Consider the following 23,204-nt stretch of genomic DNA (forward strand, 5'->3'; position numbering starts at 1 on the left):
GGGATTGACACAGTCCATGGCAAGGATGCAGGAAACCTTCACTGGCCTGATGGCTACAAGGCAGCCGCTCTTTCCCACATGCTCTCACGTCTCTGTATTTCCTGCCTGTCCACGTGGCGCCAGCTCAGGGTTCCTGACTTGTAAGTGCCCAGTGTGCACTATCACCCCAGACAGAGAGACTGGGACTTCTCCTTCCCCTTGCAAAATTTTTAGGATAAAGCATTCTCCTGGGCCTCTTTGGATCAGAAGATCAACCCTGGTCCAATAAACTGGTGTGTAGGGGAGGGGAGGCGAGTGGTCATTGTATACAAACACGGCCCCACAGCAGTGTCCTGCAAGAGGTGCCCAGGATATCAGCAGGTTGCTTAGCTGTCGGTACTTAAATACAACAACAAAAACAAAGAAGTCTGTACTTGTCTGTTCCGAGTGACTTTCCCCTCCAAATTCTTACTGAACTAGCCAGAGCTTCAGAAATGTAAATACACTTTGTAATGTTCTACTGAATAATGAAACCCAAGCAAAAGAGGTTAAAACAGCTGTTCCCTGTTTTACTGCTCTCAATGGGCTTGGCTGATGCTTTTTATTTTCGTCACATCTTACACGAGTGATGAAAACATATCCGATCAAAAAGGTATCCTCTTTCATAACGTCTTTTTTCTTTTTAACAATGTGTATGAGTGTCAGCATGACATTAAAGCTGGATGTTCAGGGAAGCCTGTTTCGTGGGCACGCTGTACACAGCCTGGCTCTCAAGGCCAGATGACCCCTCCCATTCTGAGGAGTGCAGGAGCCTCAAGAGACAGAGCTTCAGGCCACACTTTCTATGTCCTACAGCAGGCGGGGCAGGAAAAGGCAGCCAGTCTCCAGCCTGCTATCCTTCTCTTTATAGGGCCTCACGCTACCAGCATCCCTACCGAGAAAGCGCAGCACACACAGGTATAGGACTGGACAGCATCTTAATGGAAAGCACGCATGTCAACAGCCTAAAGCCTGACAGACACTGTTATTCCAAAACATGCAGAGGCGGCATGTCACCCAAAACCACAGTTTATTCTATGAACTTTATATTGCTTTTCTATTATTTAAAGACTGAAGCAAAGTGACATGGATGGAAGTATTCTGTTAAAAGAACAAAGTGAGTCAATCACAGCACAGGCAACTAATAATACTTGGGTCTATGCCACACGCTCCAAACACAGGGCTGAGTCCAGGAGTGGCTGTTCTGGGTTCTTGTAAAGCAAATGGAAATACTGGGAAGAATCAACGCATTTCAATAGAGGAGCCATAAATGCCCTGAAAGCAGAAAGTTGACACAATTTTAAATATAATTCATATATATATATATATTTTAAAATCAAACACAATTAAATAGAATATGGTTTAAGTACATGAACACTTGGCTTTAGAGGAGTAACAGAGGTGGTACACAGTACCAAAACCCACACACAGCCTTTCTGCTTCGTCTGTTGATGAAATGGCGTGCCTCTTGCACAGTCAGGTATTGCAGTGGAAGGAACTCTATTCATTCAAGACTTTCTCAAGGACAGAGGTGATTAATAATTATATATTTATATGTATTTATATATATATATATTTTTTTTTTTTGCAAAGTCTGAGCAAAAGCAGTTAACACCTAAGAGAACGTTCTTCCCCCAATAGTCTGGGCGGCGAGGCCATACTGGCAGCGCCCGCCATGGAGTGTGCTTACCACCAGGGTGGCTCCGCTGAAGGCAGTGTGGCCCAGACCCTGAGGCCAATGGAGTGGAACTGCAGCGAGGGGCCTCTCATGACCATGGACGAAGGAGAAAGGCCACGAGCTGCACACTGCCGGCGCAGCAAAGATGGGCGGCGGGGGTCAGAGGAGGGCCTTTCTCCCCCACCCTTGCCCGCCCACACCCCTGCCCACCACCTGCTTTAAAAAAGTGTACAACTGGGAAAACTGGAGTGATGGTTGTTGCAAATTCCTTTCCTTGTGTGCTGTGAGGGGAGGGATGAATCCAGAGCACAGAAGTTGGAGGAGCAGGGCCTGATGCTCACAGTGCAGAGGGTGGCCCCTCCAGCAGAGGAGCTGATTTACGTGTACTGCATCCCGGGAGCTATTAAAATGTGAAAATGGCAAACTGCCACCAAAGGGAAGGACAATGTCACAACTTGACCCGTGACCTCTCATCTTCCTTCCAGATGAACACCTCTGTGCAGGCCGTTCCCAGGAAGGAAAGCCATCTGCCGGCACTGCTCTGCCTGGCTGGGGCCAGGCCGACTCACCTGTTTGTGTAGGAGATGAAGCAAAGCACCCCAGGCATCTGCCTCATGCTGCTGCTGGGGTGGGAGACCGCCACAGCGGCGCATCAAACACCAGCTCCACGCCCACCCGCCTCCCATGGCACCTGGCCCTGCAGATCCCCATGGGCTAAATTCTTCTGTGGATGGGTTATTGCCATTGGAAAACGATTAATCTCTAGTAGTGTAAACAGTGCCCTTTGGTCTCTCTGACTGTCACTGTGCGATCATCTGGGTGGTAGGGCGTCTATGAGCCGCTCTCCATGGTGGAAGTCTGGGATTGTCTGCCCTTCTTTCCTGGGAACGACAGTGAGAAGAAATACAGTGCTGTTTTCATTGGCTGCGGTGAGGAATCCACCAAAGGAAAAAAGTTTTCTTATTTTCCAAAAGCAGATTTCCTTGATCTCAGGTCTGAGTCATATCTGAAAAGAAGAAGGAAAAGACAAAGGTAAGGTACATTTCTACAACCAGGGACACACTACTGTCACAAGGAAGAAGGGGACGCAGTGCTGAGTGAGTGCCTCCCGCATACCAGGTACTGTGCACCACCTCAGGACCCTACTACAATCACCTCCATTTACAGCAGAGCCAGTGGAAGGCTGAAGATGCCAAGTGGCCCACCCGAAGGTGACGTGATGAGGACTGACAACCAGACTTGCTTTTTTATCTTTCCATCTAGATAACAGATATTAGAATGAAATATCTACTTTTTGACAAATAATTCTGTTTCTGAACTCCACAGCACACTCTTAAAGAGGCGACAAAGACTTTCATACACTATTCATTAAAGCATTGTTTTGTGACAGGGAACAATCCCAGACAACCAAATGACCATCTGCTGGGGATTCATGAGATGGAGACAGAGCCATAACATGGAATTCTCCAGAGCTTCTAGCAAGAAAACAGAGACTTGTGATATTCTGGCTGCCTGAGACCGAGCTTCTAAAGCTGAGTCCACCTTCTCACTGCACTGACAAGGAAACAAACATCACAGAAGACATGGTCCTCACTATCTGTGAGATGGGACATACACACTGAAATAAATCAGTAATGCTGTGAGTTTAAACGCTCAAGTGCTTTCTACAGACAAATGCAGGGCAGCCGATTCAAAGCAGGGAGATATCCACACGGGTTAAGGAGAAGCTGTGATCTCGTCTGTCGGGGCAGGACTTTCACACTCACATAGTCATGGACTGAGAATTACAGGGGATCTTAGGAGATCTTGTCCAACTTCTCTGATCTGCTGATAAGGAAATGAAGGGACCAGAAAGCAGCAACTCGCACAAGGTCACACATACTGACCGAGAATGGACGGTGCTAGGTCTGCTGGCCCAGTGCTTTGACCACACCAGTACGCTGCAGGACTGTCATCTCGGCCAACCAAAGAGAAGGCCAAGTAAGGTTAAAAGCAAAGTATACCTGCATATCTTAGACATGAAAAGCACACATGGTAATAAAATCTGAACACACAACAATGAAAAGCCTTAAGTTGAAAATCTGCTTTCCAAAATGGTTTCTAAAGAACAGTTTCATACTGTGGAATATTTGATCATCAACATGGTAACGGGGGATCACAGAAACAACCATCTTGCACTTCTTTCTACACCTTTATCTTGCTCTTTGCTATTTTGGGTTTGACTAAGCTGGTGAGGATAAATATAGGTACAAATTATCACCCTTACACAGAAAAGAGGACAGTCTGCAAAAGTGAGCAGAGCTTTGGTCCGAATCAGCTCAGTGAAAAGTTCAAAATTACAACAAGTTCTGATAACATTTCTTAGAGTAAAAAGCTGCAAGGAACGGGTGATGCTGGATCCACATCTCAATTTCTGCCTTCAAACTATGGAGGGTTACAGGGGACATCACGTGAACAGAGGTAGCTTGGGTTCCTAACTCCTGCTAACGTGGGTGACGCAGAACAGTTTAATGCCATCATCAGGAGTCTGAGCAGAGGTTCTCCTGTCACGTGAAGTCCTCCTGAGTCAACTCAGGTTACAGAATGCAAAGCTAGAAGAACACTGGGAGTCTTTTCTTGAAGAAAACACCAAGGGGCTAAGCGGCTCTCTCCAACTTGCTGGGTTATCTGTGCGGCTCTTGCAGGGACAGCTAGTGAAGCTACAGAAAGACAGAGTATTTGGTTGAGGCAAGTCAGAATCTCCTAAGGATTACTGTTGGTGACCTCCAGGTAAAGATGGGCAGAGAGATCACACCCATTCTATTCACACCTTCCTAAAACAGTGCTTGAGAAAACCCAAAGTATAAAACCAAATTCACATGAATGGGGAAAGTGAGAGAAGAGGCAACAGCAGTAAAATGGAAGGAAATGGATGCATGTACATGACTGAGCAGACTCCCTCCCCCCAAAGTAACTGATACTCACTTTTATTTCCTTCTTTCTGCTTTCTCTGGGTTTCATTTACTCATTTTCTAGTTTAAGACAGAAGACTAACTTTTCCTCATCTAGTATCAACATTTAATGCTACAAATCTGCCTGTAAGAATGGCTTCAGCGGTCCCTCACAAACTTGGCCATCCCCCAGGAATGGTGAGGCACTATTTCCAGGGCCCCTGCAGATACCAGCAAGCTGAGAATGCTCGAGCCCCTGACCTAGTGTGGGGTGTAGTATTTCCATATAACCCAAACACCTCATCCTGAGTACCTGAAATCACCTCTCGCTTACTTATAATTACCTAATACAATGTAAATACCACGTAAATAGTTGCTGGACACGGAAAATCAAGTTCTGCTTTTTGGAGCTTTCTGGAAAATTTTTTTTTTAGAAACATATTTTTGATTCATGATTGGCTGAACCATGGATGTGAACCTTCAGATGTGGAGCCCATGAATAGGGAGGGCAGACTCCACTATGCTGTATTTTCAGCCCAAAGCATTTTCTAATTTCCCTTTGGATTTCTTCATTGGCTACTCCTAGCCCCAGGTTCCAGAACTGTCCAGCCTATTGATTTCTAGCAGTTCTTTCCTACAATGGGCATTTTTACCCTACTGTGTAGAGACCAATACCTGGCCAAGGCCTTGTAAGGATCTCTCTAAGTATCTCTGGAGCCTCTTTTCTGTGCAGGCCTTTCTTTTTCCAATACCTTGTCCTGTGAGTTCCAGTCACCTTGGGCTCTCTGAACTTCAATTTCTGACTCTTCAACTCAGTTAAGACAATGAACTTGCTAGGCTTCCTTCTCCCTGCACGTTGAAAACTGCTTTGGGGAAGTGAACCAGGTATCACCTCAGTGTTACCCTTCTTGCAGGGGCTACAGCTGTCTTCTGCCCGTTGCCTAGTATCTGGAAATAGTTGTTTCATTCAGTTTGCCAGTTTTCCAGTTGTTTATCATGAGAGGGCAATTCCTAAAGGCAGGAGCAGAAGTTCCCCTATGTCCTGCACACTTGTATCTAGATCTAATTCTCTTTTGTTTCATGCAGGCTGGGTCCTTACCTTTGTGGACTTCTCTAACGGCTGATCACACTGGGCCTGCTGCATCACATCACTGACTATCATTTTAGCAATCTTCCAAGCTAGCTCCTCCTGGGCCTAAAAAAGTAATTAAATTGTTGCTAGAAGAATTTGCTAGAAGAATCAACAAACATCAGTGTTCTAAACACAACTGCATATACATATCATTTCTATGTATTTGGAAAGAAGCACATTCCTATGTATCACAGGACCCAGGCCACCCTCTGGTTTTGGTATATTTACATATGATTCACTGGCCCTCAGAGTCAGCTTCAGGCTAGCCAACAGCATGACTAGTTTCACGTTAGATGGTCAAAATCAAACATTTTTCTTCTTCCACTCTCGTCTTTCAATATACCTAACTATCCAAAAAAGCAAACCTCTATTTCTGAAAGTGTACCTGACAGTGAGGAAGGAAACGTTTGAGTTCTGTTGTGGCACTGATTACTGATGTCTGCTGACTGATAGGAACCTGAATGCTTGACTGTTTTCCGCGGTCAGAGTCTTTGGACTGAGGACCACCGCCTCCAGGCAACTGTGAGATCTTGGAAGGGCCACCCCTTCCTGTTACCTCTGGGACAAGGAAACAATAAGGTGCCGTGCTGCTTAAGCAAGGAACTAAGGAGAGAGAAAGCCTGAAACCTTACTTGGAATAAGTGCCCCTGATAAGACAGAATCTTTTTACACTAAAAGTTGAATTTACCTCATCAGTATTTCCTTGCACCCATTTCTTCATAGCTTGAGAGAACATGGATCCTAGTAAACAAAGCCAAAGTTGAATGCAGACCTCATGCATGATTTTGCATTAAAAAAGATTACTAAAAGCCATTTCCCAGTTTTTAAAAGATAAACTTTAAAAATTTTTTAAAAAATCATTTATTTTTGGCTGTGCTGGGCCTTCGTTGCTGCATGGGCTTTTCTCTAGTTGCAGCGAGTGGGGGCTACTCGCTAGCTATAGTGCTTCTCACTGTGGCAGCTTCTCTTGTTGCAGAGCACGGGGTCTAGGGTATGCGTGCTTCAGTAGTTATGGCACATGGGCTCAACAGTTGTGGCTCCTGGGCTCCGGAGCACAGGCTCAGCAGTTGTGGCACACAGGCTCAGTTGCTCCGCAGCATATGGGGTCTTCCCAAACTAGGGATCAAACCCACGTCTCCTACATTGGCAGGCAGATTCTTTACCGCGGAGCTACCAGGGAAGCCCCCAAAGATATTTTTTTAAAAAGATATATATACATATATAGTTTTTTTGGTACAACCTCACTCCCAAATTAAGGCATATAACCATTAACAAAAACTGATTATATTGTTTCCATAAGAGAATATTTAACTTGCAAATATTATGGCTTGAAAAAACCTGGAAAAGCTATTTTAGAGCTTGAGGTTTTTCTTCTGTTCTCCTCAGTTGATGAAAGAAACTATCAACCAGTGTTAAAATTTGCAGTAAACATTCAAAGATCAAATAAAACCAGGACCAGGATCTGGCCTTGAGGGCAGAATCTAGCAATACATCAGGAGGTACAATCCACTGACAGGTGGATGGACATAAATCTTTCAAGACCAGCTCCTCTACAAAAGGGTTTCCAGTGCAGATGCTGCTGCTACATGTTGGATCTCTGGTCTGCGAATTCGCTGGTAAGATCAGCGTTTTAAACAGCCAGGCTCTGTCCAGGCTGTAACAACTTCCTAGGAGACACACAGCCTCTTCACACTGCTATTGCTACTGCTAAATCACTTCAGTCGTGTCCGACTCTGCGAGACCCCATAGACGGCAGCCCACCAGGCTCCGCCGTCCCTGGGATTCTCCAGGCAAGAACACTGGAGTGGGTTGCCATTTCCTTCTCCAATGCATGAAAGTGAAAAGTGAAAGTGAAGTCGCTCAGTCGTGTCTGACTCTTAGCGACCCCATGGACTGCAGCCCACCAGGCTCCTCCATCCATGGGATTTTCCAGGCAAGAGTACTGGAGTGGGGTGCCATTGCCTTCTCCGACATCTGTACTTAAAACTCTGAGGCACCACTGAGGAAGGAGGCTAGCTTATATTTCCGTGAGTTAAACACACAGCTTATCGTTTCATGAATACAAACGGGCTCACATTCTAACTCTGCCTTAAACCAAGTGGCTGGCAGACTGTTTCTCAGGCAAGATCCTGATTAGTTCAATGACTGGGTAGTCTATAGTAAACTGTAGCATTCATGAAAAATACAAAACCTGGACCACTCCCCCTTAATAATTTGTATTACTAGCCAGAAGTCGAAATACTGGTCTTGTTAAACTTTATGGCCAGGCAGAGTCAGTATTACATGGCCACAACATTACATGTTCTGCCTAAAGTCTCAAATGGCTGTTGAACCCACTGAATTTCTTGGCGCTCAGCTCTTTCTCCAGGCTATTGACAGCCTCTACTTGCTAAGGCGTCCCCCTCTTCTAGCAGCACCTCCTCCGCTCCATAGGAGCTTCTTCAGGATCCCGTTGTTCCCTCACCACTTTCTCTGGGGCATCTCATCCCCTCCTTGGCTTCAACTTCCTTCAAAATGCAAATAACTCAAAAATTTGTTCTTGGGTGTCATACCAATACTTAACTTAAAAATTGTCCTAAGACATTTCAAACTTAACCTGCTCCAAGTCGAGCTCTTCTCTCATATACTCTTTTTTTTGTAGCCTTCATCTCAGACATTAATTTAATCCTCCACTGAAAATCAACATCATAATGTTTTATCTAGAGAATCCATGTTAAAACCTCATCTGCCTTCCTCATTTACTCTCCCCGTGAATCTGTAACCAAATTCCACGGTGAATGTAGTCTCCTGAATTTCCTCTGTAAGTGTTATAAATCTGACCTAATTCCTGCTACCACTACCTACCCTGAAATCCTCTTTTCCTTCTACCTACATTACTAGTGAATCCTACTCCTTGAGTAGCCTCTCTGACACCAGACTCTCCCCAACTGCACTTTATTCCCAGACTATGGCAGAAAGAAGCATCTCACTGCACTCTGCTAGAAATCCCTGCGGCCCAGAAGACAGGACCACAGGCTTCTTAAGAAGCACAGGAGGGCGCTCACAGGGCACACACAGCTCCATCTCCCGCCAGTGCACCGCCACTGCAGGGACCACCTGCTCACAACGTCCCTTACAATTCCTTCTTGTTACACTTTCTCCTAGATGGTGTGAAGGTGACTATTAAAATTACCTTGCTTGACCTGAAAGTAAAGTTCCCACATTCTCAGAAGCTTCTGAGATACAGCCGCCTTAAAATGTGGTCCTTCCTTCTGTGCTCTATCATCAGGGCTTTAAAATCCAAAATAAAACTACAGGTTGGCAAATGACAAACACTCTGCAGCTGCCCTTGGCAAGGAGAGGAAGGGAGAGGAAGCAGAGCTGAACTGCAAACAACTGCTGTCAGCACGGTATTCTGAGCCATTGTTTCATGCAGATGCGCCTTCTGTAATGGGAAAGCAAGTTCAGTAACTTCTGATTCAGAGACAGAGACTGTGTGGAGACCTGATTACACCAAGCCCTTGGACTCACTCCTGACTATAAACACAAGGTTAAAGACATGATAGCTATTTTGTAAAATAAACAGGTTAAATCTTCAACAACCCTTCACTTACAGGCAATGATTAACGTGAGTCAAGGCGCGATACAATGTATAAAAACACCACAAACCTTTTGATTTCTTTACATCAGGTTCAGGCTCAGATTCTCGGATGAACTGACCCAAGTCACTAACTCTTCCAAACGTCATCTTCCTAAATAAGTATGAAAAGAACACAATGTCTAACAGTCCATTTGAAATTAAGGAAAAAAATTAAATTTAAACATCTTATCTAGATCTAGAAAACGAGAAATATAATTTATACCTATCCATTTTACTCAGAGTGGGACTTATCTCAAAAAGAATTGTCCCCCACAGAAAGCAAACTTTCTCTAACCCATTAATACCAAAACCCAGTTAATACCAATAACCCATTAATACCAATAACCATCAATGCCAAATAGTAACATAACACACTATGAAATATTTAGCAACAGTTATAAGCTATAATTAACATTATTTACGGAATAGCACAACACAGTTAAGATGAGGTAAATATGTGTAGACTAACATAGAAAAATCTCCAAACTCACTATTAATGAAAGCACAAGACAGAAATGGAGTGTAATTTCAATCACTTAAACATAAGCCAACAAAAACATACACCATAACGTAACAGTGATTATCCTGAGAAGGGGAGAAAACAGGCACTGGTTTGTAATCAAAGGGCACAGAAGCCTTATTTGTAAATTTCATTTTTGGAAGAAGAGATCAATATATTTGTATTAAACTTATTTAAAAGAAGAGAATTTTGTAATGCCTATATATTATTTCATCTCAGGTAAAGCGGATCTTATTCTAGAAACAGCCTTCCTAATAAGTCAGTTAATATATGGGTGCCCACACCAACTGCTACAGATTTGTTTGCCTTTAGAAAAATTTCAGGAAGATGCTAGAACCATTAAACTAAAACAAACACTAAAATCTATCTCTAAAGATAAAGGAAAAAAATCATTATTTAACTCACACGAAGAAGATCTTCACAACCCAGATAATCACGATGGTGTGATCACTGACCTAGAGCCAGACATCCTGGAATGTGAAGTCAAGTGGGCCTTAGAAAGCATCACTACAAACAAAGCTAGTGGAGGTGATGGAATTCCAGTTGAGCTATTCCAAATCCTGAAAGATGATGCTGTGAAAGTGCTGCACTCAATATGCCAGCAAATTTGGAAAACTCAGCAGTGGCCACAGGACTGGAAAAGGTCAGTTTTCATTCCAATCCCAAAGAAAGGCAATGCCAAAGAATGCTCAAACTACTGCACTCATCTCACACGCTAGTAAAGTAATGCTCAAAATTCTCCAAGCCAGGCTTCAGCAATATGTGAACCGTGAACTTCCTGATGTTCAAGCTGGTTTTAGAAAAGGCAGAGGAACCAGATATCAAATTGCCAACATCCACTGGATCATCAAAAAATCAAGAGAGTTCCAGAAAAGCATCTATTTCTGCTTTATTGACTATGCCAAAGCCTTTGACTGTGTGGATCACAATCAACTGTGGAAAATTCTGAAAGAGATGGGAATACCAGAACACCTGATCTGCCTCTTGAGAAATTTGTATGCAGGTCAGGAAGCAACAGTTAGAACTGGACATGGAACAACAGACTGGTTCCAAATAGGAAAAGGAGTTCGTCAAGGCTGTATATTGTCACCCTGTTTATTTAACTTATATGCAGAGTACATCATGAGAAACGCTGGACTGGAAGAAACACAAGCTGGAATCAAGATTGAGGGAGAAATATCAATAACCTCACATATGCAGATGACACCACCCTTATGGCAGAAAGTGAAGAGGAACTCAAAAGCCTCTTGATGAAAGTGAAAGAGGAGAGTGAAAAAGTTGGCTTAAAGCTCAACATTCAGAAAACGAAGATCATGGCATCCGGTCTCATCACTTCATGGGAAATAGATGGGCAAAGAGTGGAAACAGTGGCAGACTTTATTTTTCTGGGCTCCAAAATCACTGCAGATGGTGACTGCAGCCATGAAATTAAAAGACGCTTACTCCTTGGAAGGAAAGTTATGACCAACCTAGATAGCATATTCAAAAGCAGAGACATTACTTTGCCAACAAAGGTTCGTCTCCTCAAGGCTATGGTTTTTCTTGTGGTCATGTATGGATGTGAGAGTTGGACTGTGAAGAAGGCTGAGGGCCGAAGAATTGATGCTTTTGAACTGTGGTGTTGGAGAAGACTCATGAGAGTCCCTTGGACTGCAAGGAGATCCAACCAGTCCATTCTGAAGGAGATCAGCCCTGGGATTTCTTTGGAAGGAATGATGCTGAAGCTGAAACTCCAGTACTTTGGCCACCTCATACGAAGAGTTGACTCATTGGAAAAGACTCTGATGCTGGGAGGGATTGGGGGCAGGAGGAGAAGGGGACAACAGAGGGTGAGATGGCTGGATGGCATCACTGACTCGATGGATCTGAGTTTGAGTGAACTCCGGGAGTTGGTGATGCACAGGGAGGCCTGGCGTGCTGCGATTCATGGGGTTGCAAAGAGTCGGACACGACTGAGCGACTGATCTGATCTGATCTGATACATATATTTATTTTACAAATTTAAATTTTATAAATTAACAATTTATTTTACATACAAGAAACACTATAGAAATAAAACATCTTGCAATTGACAGTCTTTCTTAAGGTCTGAAATAAATGAACCAATCATTCCGTAAGAATAAATAGCATCTTTGGGAATTAACTCATTTAGCATTATTCTCTAGCATTCCCTGAAAGAAGAAATAAAGATTACTACAACACTGACGCAGCTGAAGACTGAATCGCCAAAATAACCTTCTATTTACTTCAAAGTATGTTTGGGACTACTTGGTCTCCCAACTATCACTTTACTTTCTGGTAAAAGCAATTAAGAATGTTGAAATCCCCTTTCATGGTACTGCCAGGACTGGGGTGGGGTAATCATCCATGCCTTTACACAGGTTTCTATGTTTTCAAGCCATCTTCAGGGAAGAGGAAATGATATTATGATTTGATCTGTGGTAAAGATTGAGAAGTGCTGTATCACTGCCTTTCTGTTTTAGGATAAAATAAACAACCAAGTTAACTGCAAAATACAAAGGAATCATTCTATTCCGTTTCCCCAAATACAGCTGGTTCCCCATATCTGCAGGCTCCAGATCTACAGACTCAATCAACGGCCGATTGAAAATATTCAGAGAAAAAATAATCTACAAAGTTTCAAATAGCAAGACTTGAATTTCCTGTGCACTGGCAACTATTTACATAGCATTTACATTGTATTTACAACTACTTACAAAAAACTGACGTTCTGTTAGATATTATAAGTAATCAAGAGATGATTTATACGGGTTTAAAATACCAGGCCATTTCATACAAGGCACTCGAGCATCCTCAGACTCTGGTGTCTGAGGGGGTCCTGCAATCCCCTTCAGTTACTGACGGCCAATGGTACAGTATGTACCAATGGACAATGGTATAGTCCATGATAAATGCTTCAGCATCTCTGTAGTTTAAAACAGAGACTTCAAAATAGCTAACATAGGAATCAAATGAAACGTGGACAAGACAGCCTAGCACACATTATGTAAACATGACATGCATCAATGTCATACACAGCGGTGGAATGAGGATGGCAATGGAATTCACTGAACGCTCACTGCTATCAGGCAATGTTTTCAATGCTTTTCACGTACTATCTCATTTAACCCCCTCACCAACCCAACGAAGCAGGACTCATTCTCATTTCACGGATGAAAAACTGGAGAGCATTAGGCAGCTTGCCATCAGCAGTTGAGCCAAGATTAAACCCAGGAAGTCACTCCTGAGCTTTCACCCTCAACCTCACTCTACTGCACTACATGTAAAAGGGGAGGGCATAGATGAGACAGTGGAAACAACTTTACATTTTAAATTAAAAAAAATTTTTTAAAAAGATGCTTACCCTGCATATGTCCGTTGATACAAAGATTCTGGATCCAGACTTGCAGCATCTACAATTATCGCTTCATCAAAATTTTTCAGAATCTTAACACTGGCTTTTTTCACACTGGACTACAACAGAAATTGTGAAATTAGTGTATGTTATTCAGGAGTCCAGTCAGTCCTGGGTTTGGAATGACAGATCTATACAAAATCTTCAGTGTTTGAAACACATACACTTTCCACTAAATCCTGTCACAAATGAGATGCTTAAAAGCAATGATCCTGAGACTCAAACATAAGTGCAGGAGGGAAGCACAATACCGATGCATATGACGTGTGCATCCATAGGCCACATGTGCTTCCCCTAAGGAATCGAGTTCCAGCAACTGAGTTTATGTTCCCAACTGTGTAAAACTCCCTTCTTCCATGCAGATGTATCTTGGCTGATAAATCTAAAGTCCAACTTTCACAGGATCAAAATGAATGCTTTTGATTCTTAGTGTGGCCATGTGACAAAACAGATGGAGGAAACTTGCTAAGATGATAGTATTTTACCTCCCACTTCTCATGCCCACAAAGAAAGCAAGTCAGAACTGGTACTTTTATGAAATAGAGGCATGGGTTGACCCAGTGACTCCACTTCTAAAATTCAATCATAAATAATTTATACAAAATGACTTATACACAAGATTATTTGTTGCAGCATTGTTTAAAGTAACAGCAGATTGATCTGTGGAGTTAAAGTCCTCCTTCCCTATCAGAATCCTGACTAGCTTCTTTGTAGACATGGACAAGCTAATCCTAAAATTCATATGGACCTGCAAGAGACCTCAAACCATCAAAACAATCTTGAGAAAGAAGAACTAAGTTGGAGGACTCTGATTTCCCGATTTCAAAACTTATTACAAAGGAACAGTAATCAAGACTGAGTTAAACAGTCATCATTTGACCCAGCCATCCTACTCCTAGGTATGTACACCAGAGAAATGAAAATATACATCCACACAAAAACTGTATAGCAGCGTGATTCCTAACAGCCAAAACAATAACCCCGATGTCCACAAGCTGAGGAGTGAACAAAATGTGGTGTGTCTCTACGATGGAGCGGCACTTGGCCATAAGAAGAACAAAGTTCTAATACATGCTAAAACCACAGATGAACCTCGAAAAAGAAGCCAGTCACAAAGACAACGTATTACAAGGTTCCACTTATATGAGACATCTGGAACAGGCAAATCTATAGAGACAGAAAGTCAACTAGCAGTCACCTAGGGCTGGAGGAATGAGGACTTGGAGGGTGAGAGTTAAAGGGTACAGGCCTCCTTTCTTGGGTAAAAAAATGTTCTATAACTAATTGTGGTGAGAGTTAAGCAACTCTATAAATATACTACAAAACCACTGAATTATACAGTGTAAATGGATAAACTGTACGGTATGTGAAGTATATCTCAATAAGGTTGTACAAAAAAAAGAAAGAAAAGAGGAGGACAGTGGCAGGAAGGGGACAAGAGTGTCTGACAACCTGGTAAGGTGCTCTCTTTCTTGATCTAGATGCTGGTCACATGGGTTAGGTTTGCTTATCTAAATTCTTCGAGCTCTACATGTTTATGAAATGTAGACTTTTCTGTAACATATTATTATACTTCAACCAAAAATGTAAAAATACTTTTTATGGTTAGCACCTAGACCTTTGTGTCTAAACAAAAACAGCATTCTACTGGCTTGGCCAAAAAGTTAATTCGGGTTTGTCAATCATCAGAAAGATTTTGGTTAGAATATCTAGTAAGTAGGCTAATTTTCTCTCTCCTTGTTTCTTCCACAATCTAAAGCATATAAACGGGGTCTATAATGCTAGAATCTGAGTGAAAAGATCCTAATGGCTGGGCACACGGGTCACTACCTGAGAGGTGGCGCTGTCGGCAGCCCCAGGGTGGGAGTCGTCAGGAGGACCCATAGAGCCTGGAGCCGTCAGCGAGCCACTCCCTCCCAGGAACTCGTCTCCTCGAACCGAGTGGATGAGATCGTTCAAGTATTTATAATACAGATTGCTGGACAAAAAGCCAGGCAAAAAGACCTGAAAGAGAAGACACCTTGTTAATGCTACCAGTTTATAGGCTCCCCCCGGAAAACTAGCCGTGAAACTACTGAATCTGGACTTCTTAGTGACCAGGGAGCGAATGTAATTTGAAACTAGGTTTTTCTGGTTTGTTATAAATACTGAAGTCTTCGTGTATATGTTGATTTTGACTTCTGGACGGATTTCTTTAAGATAATTTACCAGGAGTGTGACTACTGAGTTCAACTCATGAAAACTTCAGCTTTGATAAATCCTAAGGATAATCACTAGCAGTATTATCAAGGCATCTATTCTGACACAGGCTTTCCAACACTGGCGTCTGTTTTTTCATATCACCGTTAAATAAACATCTAATGTACACAGATGTTTTCGTTTGCATTTAAAAATTATTAATGATCCTAAGCTCCCATTATTATTACTGGCATTTCCTATGTTCAACTTTTCCTTTACTGTATTCAGCACAACTATAAATATTGATGTCTGTGTTTCACATACGCCTTCCTCCTAGATAGAGCTGCAGGAGGGCAGAAACCATGTTTTTTCTTCTGTTTACCCCTGTAACAACATCCAGCATAGAAATACTCAAAGTATTAGTGAAGGAGGCACACATTCTTCTCCCCATTTACCTACTTGATAGTACTGTATGTACTCTGATATTCTATTTTTCTCTTTTATTATCCAGAAAGTTTACATTCTTTGTATGATATAGATCTTGAAGTTTCCCTGTAAGATTAGACAATGTTTATTTTAATTATGAAAAAATGATCAGCCCTGGACAAGAGCTATCCAGTTTCCCAGCAGCGCCCTGCCACACCCCTGACACTCAGGTTTGAGGGGTGGTCATGCAGCAGTGTAATCCCTTTCCACCTGATGCACGAGCCAGACAGGACAGGAACCACCTCACGGGCTTATCCTGGGCTCTGTCCCATTCCCAGTAAAAACTGCTCTAGTTCATCAGAGAATAACTGAGGCATAAGTTCCAACTCTTTATCAATAATAAGCAGCTATTAGCACTTACCTTGTAAGTGACACCGATACAAAAAACTAACGTTCCAACCCTGTTGGAGGGTTTGGTGAAAAATCTGGATCATCCTAAGCTAACTTTGCTCAGTACTATCAGTTATCTAAAAGCTATAATACAGTAATAACAGCAGTTAACATTCTTTAATGCTTACGATGTGTCAGGGGCTATGTTACTAGTAAGCACTCTACATGTCTTACCTCACTTTCATCCTCAAAACACTTCTGAGGTAAAGTACCTGTATGAGCCCCACCTCAGAGAGGAGGAAGGACTTCGGGAGCTGCCTGGGTCCCTCGGCCTATAGGGTTGAGATTAATACACACCAAGCCAGACTCAAAGCCTTTGCTCTTAATCATCATCGCAGTATTTCAGTTGTCTACTGTTGTGTTTCTCCACATTTCATTTTCTGACTTACACCAGGAAAAATTTACTATAGTTTAACACTTCTGGGGTTTTGGTTACCTTCTCCATGGTCGTCCAGGCCTGACGTAATGGAGTTGTGAAACAGTTAGGGAGTGGCCCACCTTCCCGGCAAATGTTGGATTCAATTTCCAGTCGCACAACATCGTCGAACCCAAGAGGGTGTGTGGCCTGGAGGGAGAAGTACCTACAGCAGAAAGACGGCCAAAGTCAACCTGTATCCCAGCAATCACAGCGCCTTCTGGCACTGACTCCAGAGACCCTTCTACGAGGCTCGTGCAGACCTAGGCCTACAGAGCTGGGTGGAGGGCAGCCCTGCAGCGACCTTTCCTCCCACCACATCTGAGCATTCTGCGGCTTCCAGCTCCTCTTCACAACAAAAATACAGAAAGGCTAATGAAACAGGATATTAGGAAAAAAAAGAAAAGCGAAAGAGTAGGAATGGGTCAAGTCAAATTTGGCATAATGACCTTGATAAAACAATAGTGCTGGTGGGCGTCTTCGTTTGAAAACGGCTCCCGGTTTGGACACGGGACCCAGGGCAGACGGTGCCCCTGCAAGGGGTGCACTGAGCTCCGCCAGGTCCTCACTGCTGCCACTCATCTGCTCCAGCACAGAAAACCCCGCTTTCTTGTTATCAGTATTTTCTTAACAAAAAGTGAGCTTCCTCCCACCTTGCAACAAGTAAGTTGGCAAATATTCCTCCATGCTTTTAATTGTGGGGCAACACATAATAAAAATTTTTTTTGGCCACACGATGCGGCTTGCGGGATCTTAGATCTTAGACCTGGGCTTGAACCTAGGCCCCAGATTCAATCCCTGAAATCGCAGAATTCTAACCACTGGATCATGAGGGAACTACCCCGAATTTCTAAACGTACACATCTGCCATGTTAATGTCCATATAACAATGTTTCTTGTACAGTATTTTCCCACAAATATATTATACTAAAATAAACACTGGACAAACATTAGAACCGCATCCAAGTCCTGCCACTTATCTGCCCTGTCACTTTGAGACATTCATCACCCGTGTGGGCCCTGGTGTTGTCATCAGCAAACTGGGAAAATCAGACCAGACTCTCACCTGGCTATTCATCAGGATCAACCAGATGTCTTTAGAGAGAAAGATTCCTGGGTCATACCTCAAACCCGCCGAGTCAGAATGTCTTCCACCAGAGGGCAGGAAACTGTTTTTGGCAAGTTCCTAGGTGGCACTTCCACTGACAGGAGCACGAGCACGCCTGGCGGGCGGAAACCCCTGACCCAGACGCTCTCAGCTCTCTGCCAATCCCAAGGTCCCATGATTTTTTTCTTTACCCTCAAGCTGTCTTCTTAGCAAGTGCTTGTGGATACAAACATCACACTGCTTGTCTTCACAGAAGGAGAAAAGCTGGATGAAAATGAGGAGCAGACACAGTTTCCAATTCCATTCCCTGTCAGACTGTGCTGCCATCTCATCTTCAAGGAAAGCTAATGAAAAACTGCTCTCTGCTAAGCGGTCAGTCTGGCTGAGTAGCCACTGAGCCCTCTACAATATATTCCTGTTGGTTTCATCTTCTTTCATGTCCCAACCCAAGTTTTCAATCACCCAAAGCGCCAATGAGTCTGCTCATGCCGGTGCCTCCTCCAAGAACATTCTTCCCCACCTTCTTTGGCGACAGAATCCAATTCACTCTTCGGGATGCAATCAAATCTTCCTTCTGTGAAGCCCTCAGTGACCTCCACCATTACTGATCTGCATGCTCCCCACACAACCCACTTTCCCACCAGCAATTTGTGTTCTAGGAACCCCCACTTTGCACACACCAGTAAACAGCTCCTCTGTGGCTCCCTGAGAGCTCCCTGATGGCAGAGACCCAGGTGACCCACCTTTACTACCCAAGAGCACATGAAACGCTCAGTATCTGCTAAGTGCCAAAGTCCTCCACCACCTGACTCACTTGTCGTATAAGATCATGGCGTCATTCTGCGCCTCCTGTCCGTCATACTGCCCTTTTTTGGCAGCGAGCTGAGACTGGAAGTTGTCTGCTGCCAACCAGAACTGTAGGATATTCACTGAGTCCTCTTTTTCCATGTACTGGGAAGTAAACATACAAATGAGGAAAATCAGACTGAAAATCTGTAAACAGATTTCTCTCACCATTTCTCATCTATATATAAACACCAACTATTAAAATACAGGACATCAAGAGAAGAAATCCCCACAAAACCACCCACTCCCCAAAGATCCACTTGCTCAGTTAATGCCAGTCAGCAACTTACAGTCATCTGAGATTGAAAAATATTAAAATATTGTTTTAGGGGGGAAAAAAACAAACCAAACCAACAAACAACTCCCCCCCCCCAATCAAAACAAGAAACAACTCTAAGCAACAACAGAAACCCTACCACCACACAGCTGAAAGCAAATTTCAGTGAACAGGAGTTAAAATTAAAGGTGGATTAGTGGTTCCTTGCTGCCAAGCATACAAAAAATAAACCAACTGGACCCAATCTCGAACACCTGATTGTTTCCACCATTCCACACGGCCACAGCAACCTGAACAAATCAATTAAACTTAAGGTAAAGAGAGGGGGTGAGAACTTGAATCAGCTAAGTAACTATACCCTGGTGAGGAAGTAGGATGCAGGTATGGGTCTAAGTGACCACTCTGTGAGACTAGGAACCCTCTACCCTGACTTCAGAGTCACTTGCTTTGTAACCATTTCATTAGCTGAAGCCTAACACACCCCATCACACTAAACTGCATGCCTCAAGGAGATGAGTTTACTCACTGCTCCTTGCAAATGTTTCGCTGGGTAATCCTATCACATGGCTAAAGTAAAATGATGACACAGCAGAAAATTCACTACTTTCCCTTCTCTCTTCTTAAGTCTGGTCTGCAAACATTTATGCATTGAAATCAAGTATCAAATTCCGTGGTTTTAAAACAGCTCTAAATAGTTAAAAATCTGCATGCTCTTATAAGCAGTTTAATTAGATTTTTCAAAATTATAGTTATTTTACACTGAATTTTCAAGTTCTCTTTAATGCCATTCAAGTATTCTTGCCATTAGATACAACACAGTAATCGAGGTATTTAAACCCAACTGATGTGTTTACAAATAACTTGTCTCCTCTATGTTATTTTCCACAGGCAGGGCCCCAGCATTTACAGCTTAGAGGCTGGAATCTAAGAGTGTGAAAGGAAATGCAGAATTTACCTCTGAGAAATAAAAGAGGGCTGACTCACAGAAGAGAATGTCAGCCAGGTAAACAGTTCCACTGGTCAGCACTTCAATCTGGTATTTACAGAAATGGTGACTTCGTAGAAACTCACTAAAGTGCCTGCATGTGGACAAAAAGGTAAAATTTGAGGGACCGACCGAGGAAAGAGCTCTGCTGGGAAGCACATACTCTTTCCGCGCTGTGCCCGCTGTGCCTCACAGCCTGGGTCAGCATACCCTCCCTTCCCACGGTGTCTCCTTGACTCTTCTCCCTGCAGCAACCTCTCCCCTCTCTTACTGGCTTGCAGCTCCCCTCTAGCATTGAACACATGCTACCTCCTACTGCAGTAACCAAGCAACATGCCCTGTTACTCTCAGGCTGTAATCTCCTTCAGCAGGTACTATAGCTAACTGTGCGCAGCACCCTTTCCACAAATCTTAAATGAAAGAATGAATACGGAGATTTTTTTGAGGGCATGTGGATTTAGTGCTACGGCATCCATTAAGGTTACAGCATGTACTAACAATCAGGATATCCACCTGAAGACACGTGTTGTTTAAGCAGATACCCTACAGTCACAATATCCCCCAGTGACTTCAGAATTAAAAACAAATTCTTTTAACTTAAGAAATATCAAAATTAAAAATACAAATCTGTTTTACTTTTACTAGGATTTACATAATTTGTATTTAAAAGAAACCATTGCCCAAGATAGTTTGAGAGGATGCCTCTAAGATCCTGTAAACAGTCAAAGTATTTAAACCCTCAAAGATAACTTGGTTTTCTCCTGAGACTGAACCGAAATTCCCAAGACCATAGAATGTGGGAGTGTGAAACCGACATACTCGTGCTCCATTGCACTGAAGACTATGGACTGTGCAGAAACGAAACAGTTGGGATCCACCTGCCCGTCTTCTCCACAAATCTTTGCTGTAAAAGAAATGGTAAATAACTTTTTCTCTAAATCCAAACTATACACATCTGCAAATCAAAGCAGGCAATAACTGTAAAGGCATCAAGATTAGCAGGTTTTAATGCAATTAAAAGAAAATACAGGTAAACAGCTGATCATGAGGTAAGGAATGTCTTTCTAAGCATACATGCAAAAGCAAAAATCAAAAGATTCAATATGAAATTAATTTCTTTAAAACACTCCTAAAACAAAACAAAAGGGCAGACTGAGGGAAAAGAGTTGCAGCATATATGACAGTTTAAGAATGATAGATTATTTTCCTTCATGTATCAAGAGCTCTTACAAACTTACAAGAAAGTCTCAAAAGAAAAATGAACAAAGGACAGGAAAAGAAAATTCACTGAAGGACAAATATAAAATGGCCAATTAAAAACATATGCATGCTCACTAGTAACCAAGGAAATATAATAATGGATTACAATAATGAAGCACATCACCTTTTGTCTAGTAAACTGGCACAAAATCGTTTTAACAATCCATTTGCTTAATTGTTTAATGATACACACACTTGAGCATGGGCATGGGAAAACTGACCCTTGTGTTAGTGGGCACATAAACTGATGTATTTAACTGGGCATATAAACTGGCAGTTTCTAGCACAAGCTTTAAAAATGAACATATCCCCATTCCTCAAAATATGAACATACCCTTTCAATCAGCAATTCTATTTCTAGGATGGTAACCTAAGGAACTATAGATTTATGAAAAATAGTTATCTCTTTATCAAAAGCTCTCTCCTTTTCTCAGCTACCCCAGTTATCAATTGGTACAAACACCTAAAGGAATTGCTAGCGAACGATTTCCAACATTCTAATCTGTTCAGACACCTAACAGTTATCATTAGGCACAGGTGGTCTTGGGAAGTCTAGAAGATGGTAGCAACAAATTTTCACATAGAAAGAGAGAAACAACATAGAAAACCCCAAAATTCCATGACGACACTTGGAATGAAACTGGTTGAAAATTCCAAAACACAAGCAGATAGGGACAAGCCACCAACAGCCACAAGGCCCGTGTGTTACAGGCGTCTGTGTGGGAGAGGAAAAGGGAAACACAAGGGCAGCACCTGTTAGCCTGACACAGACAGAAGGTGTGCACTGGGAGTGTGGAGACTGACAGAAGAAGCTTAGCTGAGATCGGGAGGGGACCTGCTATTCCCAAATAATGAGTAAAGACCCAAAGAGCCCCACGCTGTGAAGAACCTGCTAGGAGAGGAATAACAGGCTATACTTCATAAATCAAAACACTTAATTTTTGCAATCAAAAACTCAAAACTGAGTAATGCGACTTAATAGGAATATCAGTTTAGTTCAGTTCAGACGCTCAGTTGTGTCCAACTCTTTGCGACCCCATGTATCGCAGCACGCCAGGCCTCCCTGTCCATCACCAACTCCCGGAGTTCACTCAGACTCACGTCCATCGAGTTGGTGATGCCATCCAGCCATCTCATCCTCTGTCGTCCCCTTCTCCTCCTGCCCCCAATCCCTCCCAGCATCAGAGTCTTTTCCAATGAGTCAACTCTTCGCAGGAGGTGGCCAAAGTACTGGAGTTTCAGCTTTAGCATCATTCCTTCCAAAGAAATCCCAGGGCTGATCTTCAGAATGGACTGGTTGGATCTCCTCGCAGTCCAAGGGACTCTCAAGAGTCTTCTCCAACACCACAGTTTAAAAGCACTTCGGCGCTCAGCTTTCTTCACAGTCCAACTCTTACATCCATACATGACCACAGGAAAAACCATAGCCTTGACTAGACAGACCTTTGTTGGCAAAGTAATGTCTCTGGTTTTGAATATGCTATCTAGGTTGGTCATAACTTTTCTTCCAAGGAGTAAGCGTCTTTTAATTTCATGGCTGCAGTCACCATCTGCAGTGATTTTGGAGCCCAAAAGTATTATTTGCAACCCGTGAATTGCAGCACGCCAGGCCTGACACTGTTTCCACTCTTTCCCCATCTATTTCCCATGAAGTGATGGGACCAAATGCCATGATCTTCGTTTTCTGATAATAAATATCTATTCAATGTATAATGAACCACTTTTATCTGTGACTATAGGCATACTTGAGGTCTTTCTGATACAACACAGTAAAAGCTTTCAAAACATTTAAAAAATTACGACAGAAAAATTTATATACCTATGCACGATGGAAAAAAGAAACAATTTTCAGAAGTGCTGTTTGTTTGCCCTTACTACTGTGAAGCACTTTGATTTTTCTAGTCTTTTTTTGGAAGGGGGGGGCGGTGGTGGTGAAGACCTAAGAGG

At 42.8% G+C, this 23,204-nt stretch overlaps 1 protein-coding gene across 6 annotated transcripts in view; it reads right to left on the reverse strand.

Annotated features, from left to right (window-relative positions):
• Window positions 1-1,029: 1,029 nt before the first annotated feature.
• The window catches only part of AKAP10 (A-kinase anchoring protein 10), a 41,256-nt gene continuing 19,081 nt past the window's right edge, over window positions 1,030-23,204 (reverse strand). For 3 of the 6 annotated variants that reach the window (XM_055576390.1, XM_055576392.1, XM_055576391.1), the window contains exons 6-15: window positions 20,817-20,901; window positions 19,968-20,091; window positions 18,704-18,840; window positions 16,803-16,947; window positions 15,143-15,316; window positions 13,262-13,371; window positions 9,407-9,489; window positions 6,447-6,499; window positions 5,726-5,821; window positions 1,030-2,702 (exon numbers count right to left, since the gene is read on the reverse strand). In XM_055576390.1, the coding sequence (XP_055432365.1) occupies window positions 2,697-2,702; window positions 5,726-5,821; window positions 6,447-6,499; window positions 9,407-9,489; window positions 13,262-13,371; window positions 15,143-15,316; window positions 16,803-16,947; window positions 18,704-18,840; window positions 19,968-20,091; window positions 20,817-20,901 (1,013 nt within the window). In that variant the 3' untranslated portion in view covers window positions 1,030-2,696. Of the gene's footprint in view, window positions 2,703-5,725; window positions 5,822-6,446; window positions 6,500-9,406; window positions 9,490-11,863; window positions 12,372-13,261; window positions 13,372-15,142; window positions 15,317-16,802; window positions 16,948-18,703; window positions 18,841-19,967; window positions 20,092-20,816; window positions 20,902-23,204 lie in introns of those variants that run through there. The other 3 variants (XR_008713021.1, XM_055576394.1, XM_055576393.1) reach the window with 3 other exon arrangements.

This window comes from Bubalus kerabau, chromosome 4 (assembly GCF_029407905.1).
Source record: "Bubalus kerabau isolate K-KA32 ecotype Philippines breed swamp buffalo chromosome 4, PCC_UOA_SB_1v2, whole genome shotgun sequence".
In the NCBI taxonomy this organism is placed as follows: Eukaryota; Metazoa; Chordata; class Mammalia; order Artiodactyla; family Bovidae; genus Bubalus; species Bubalus kerabau.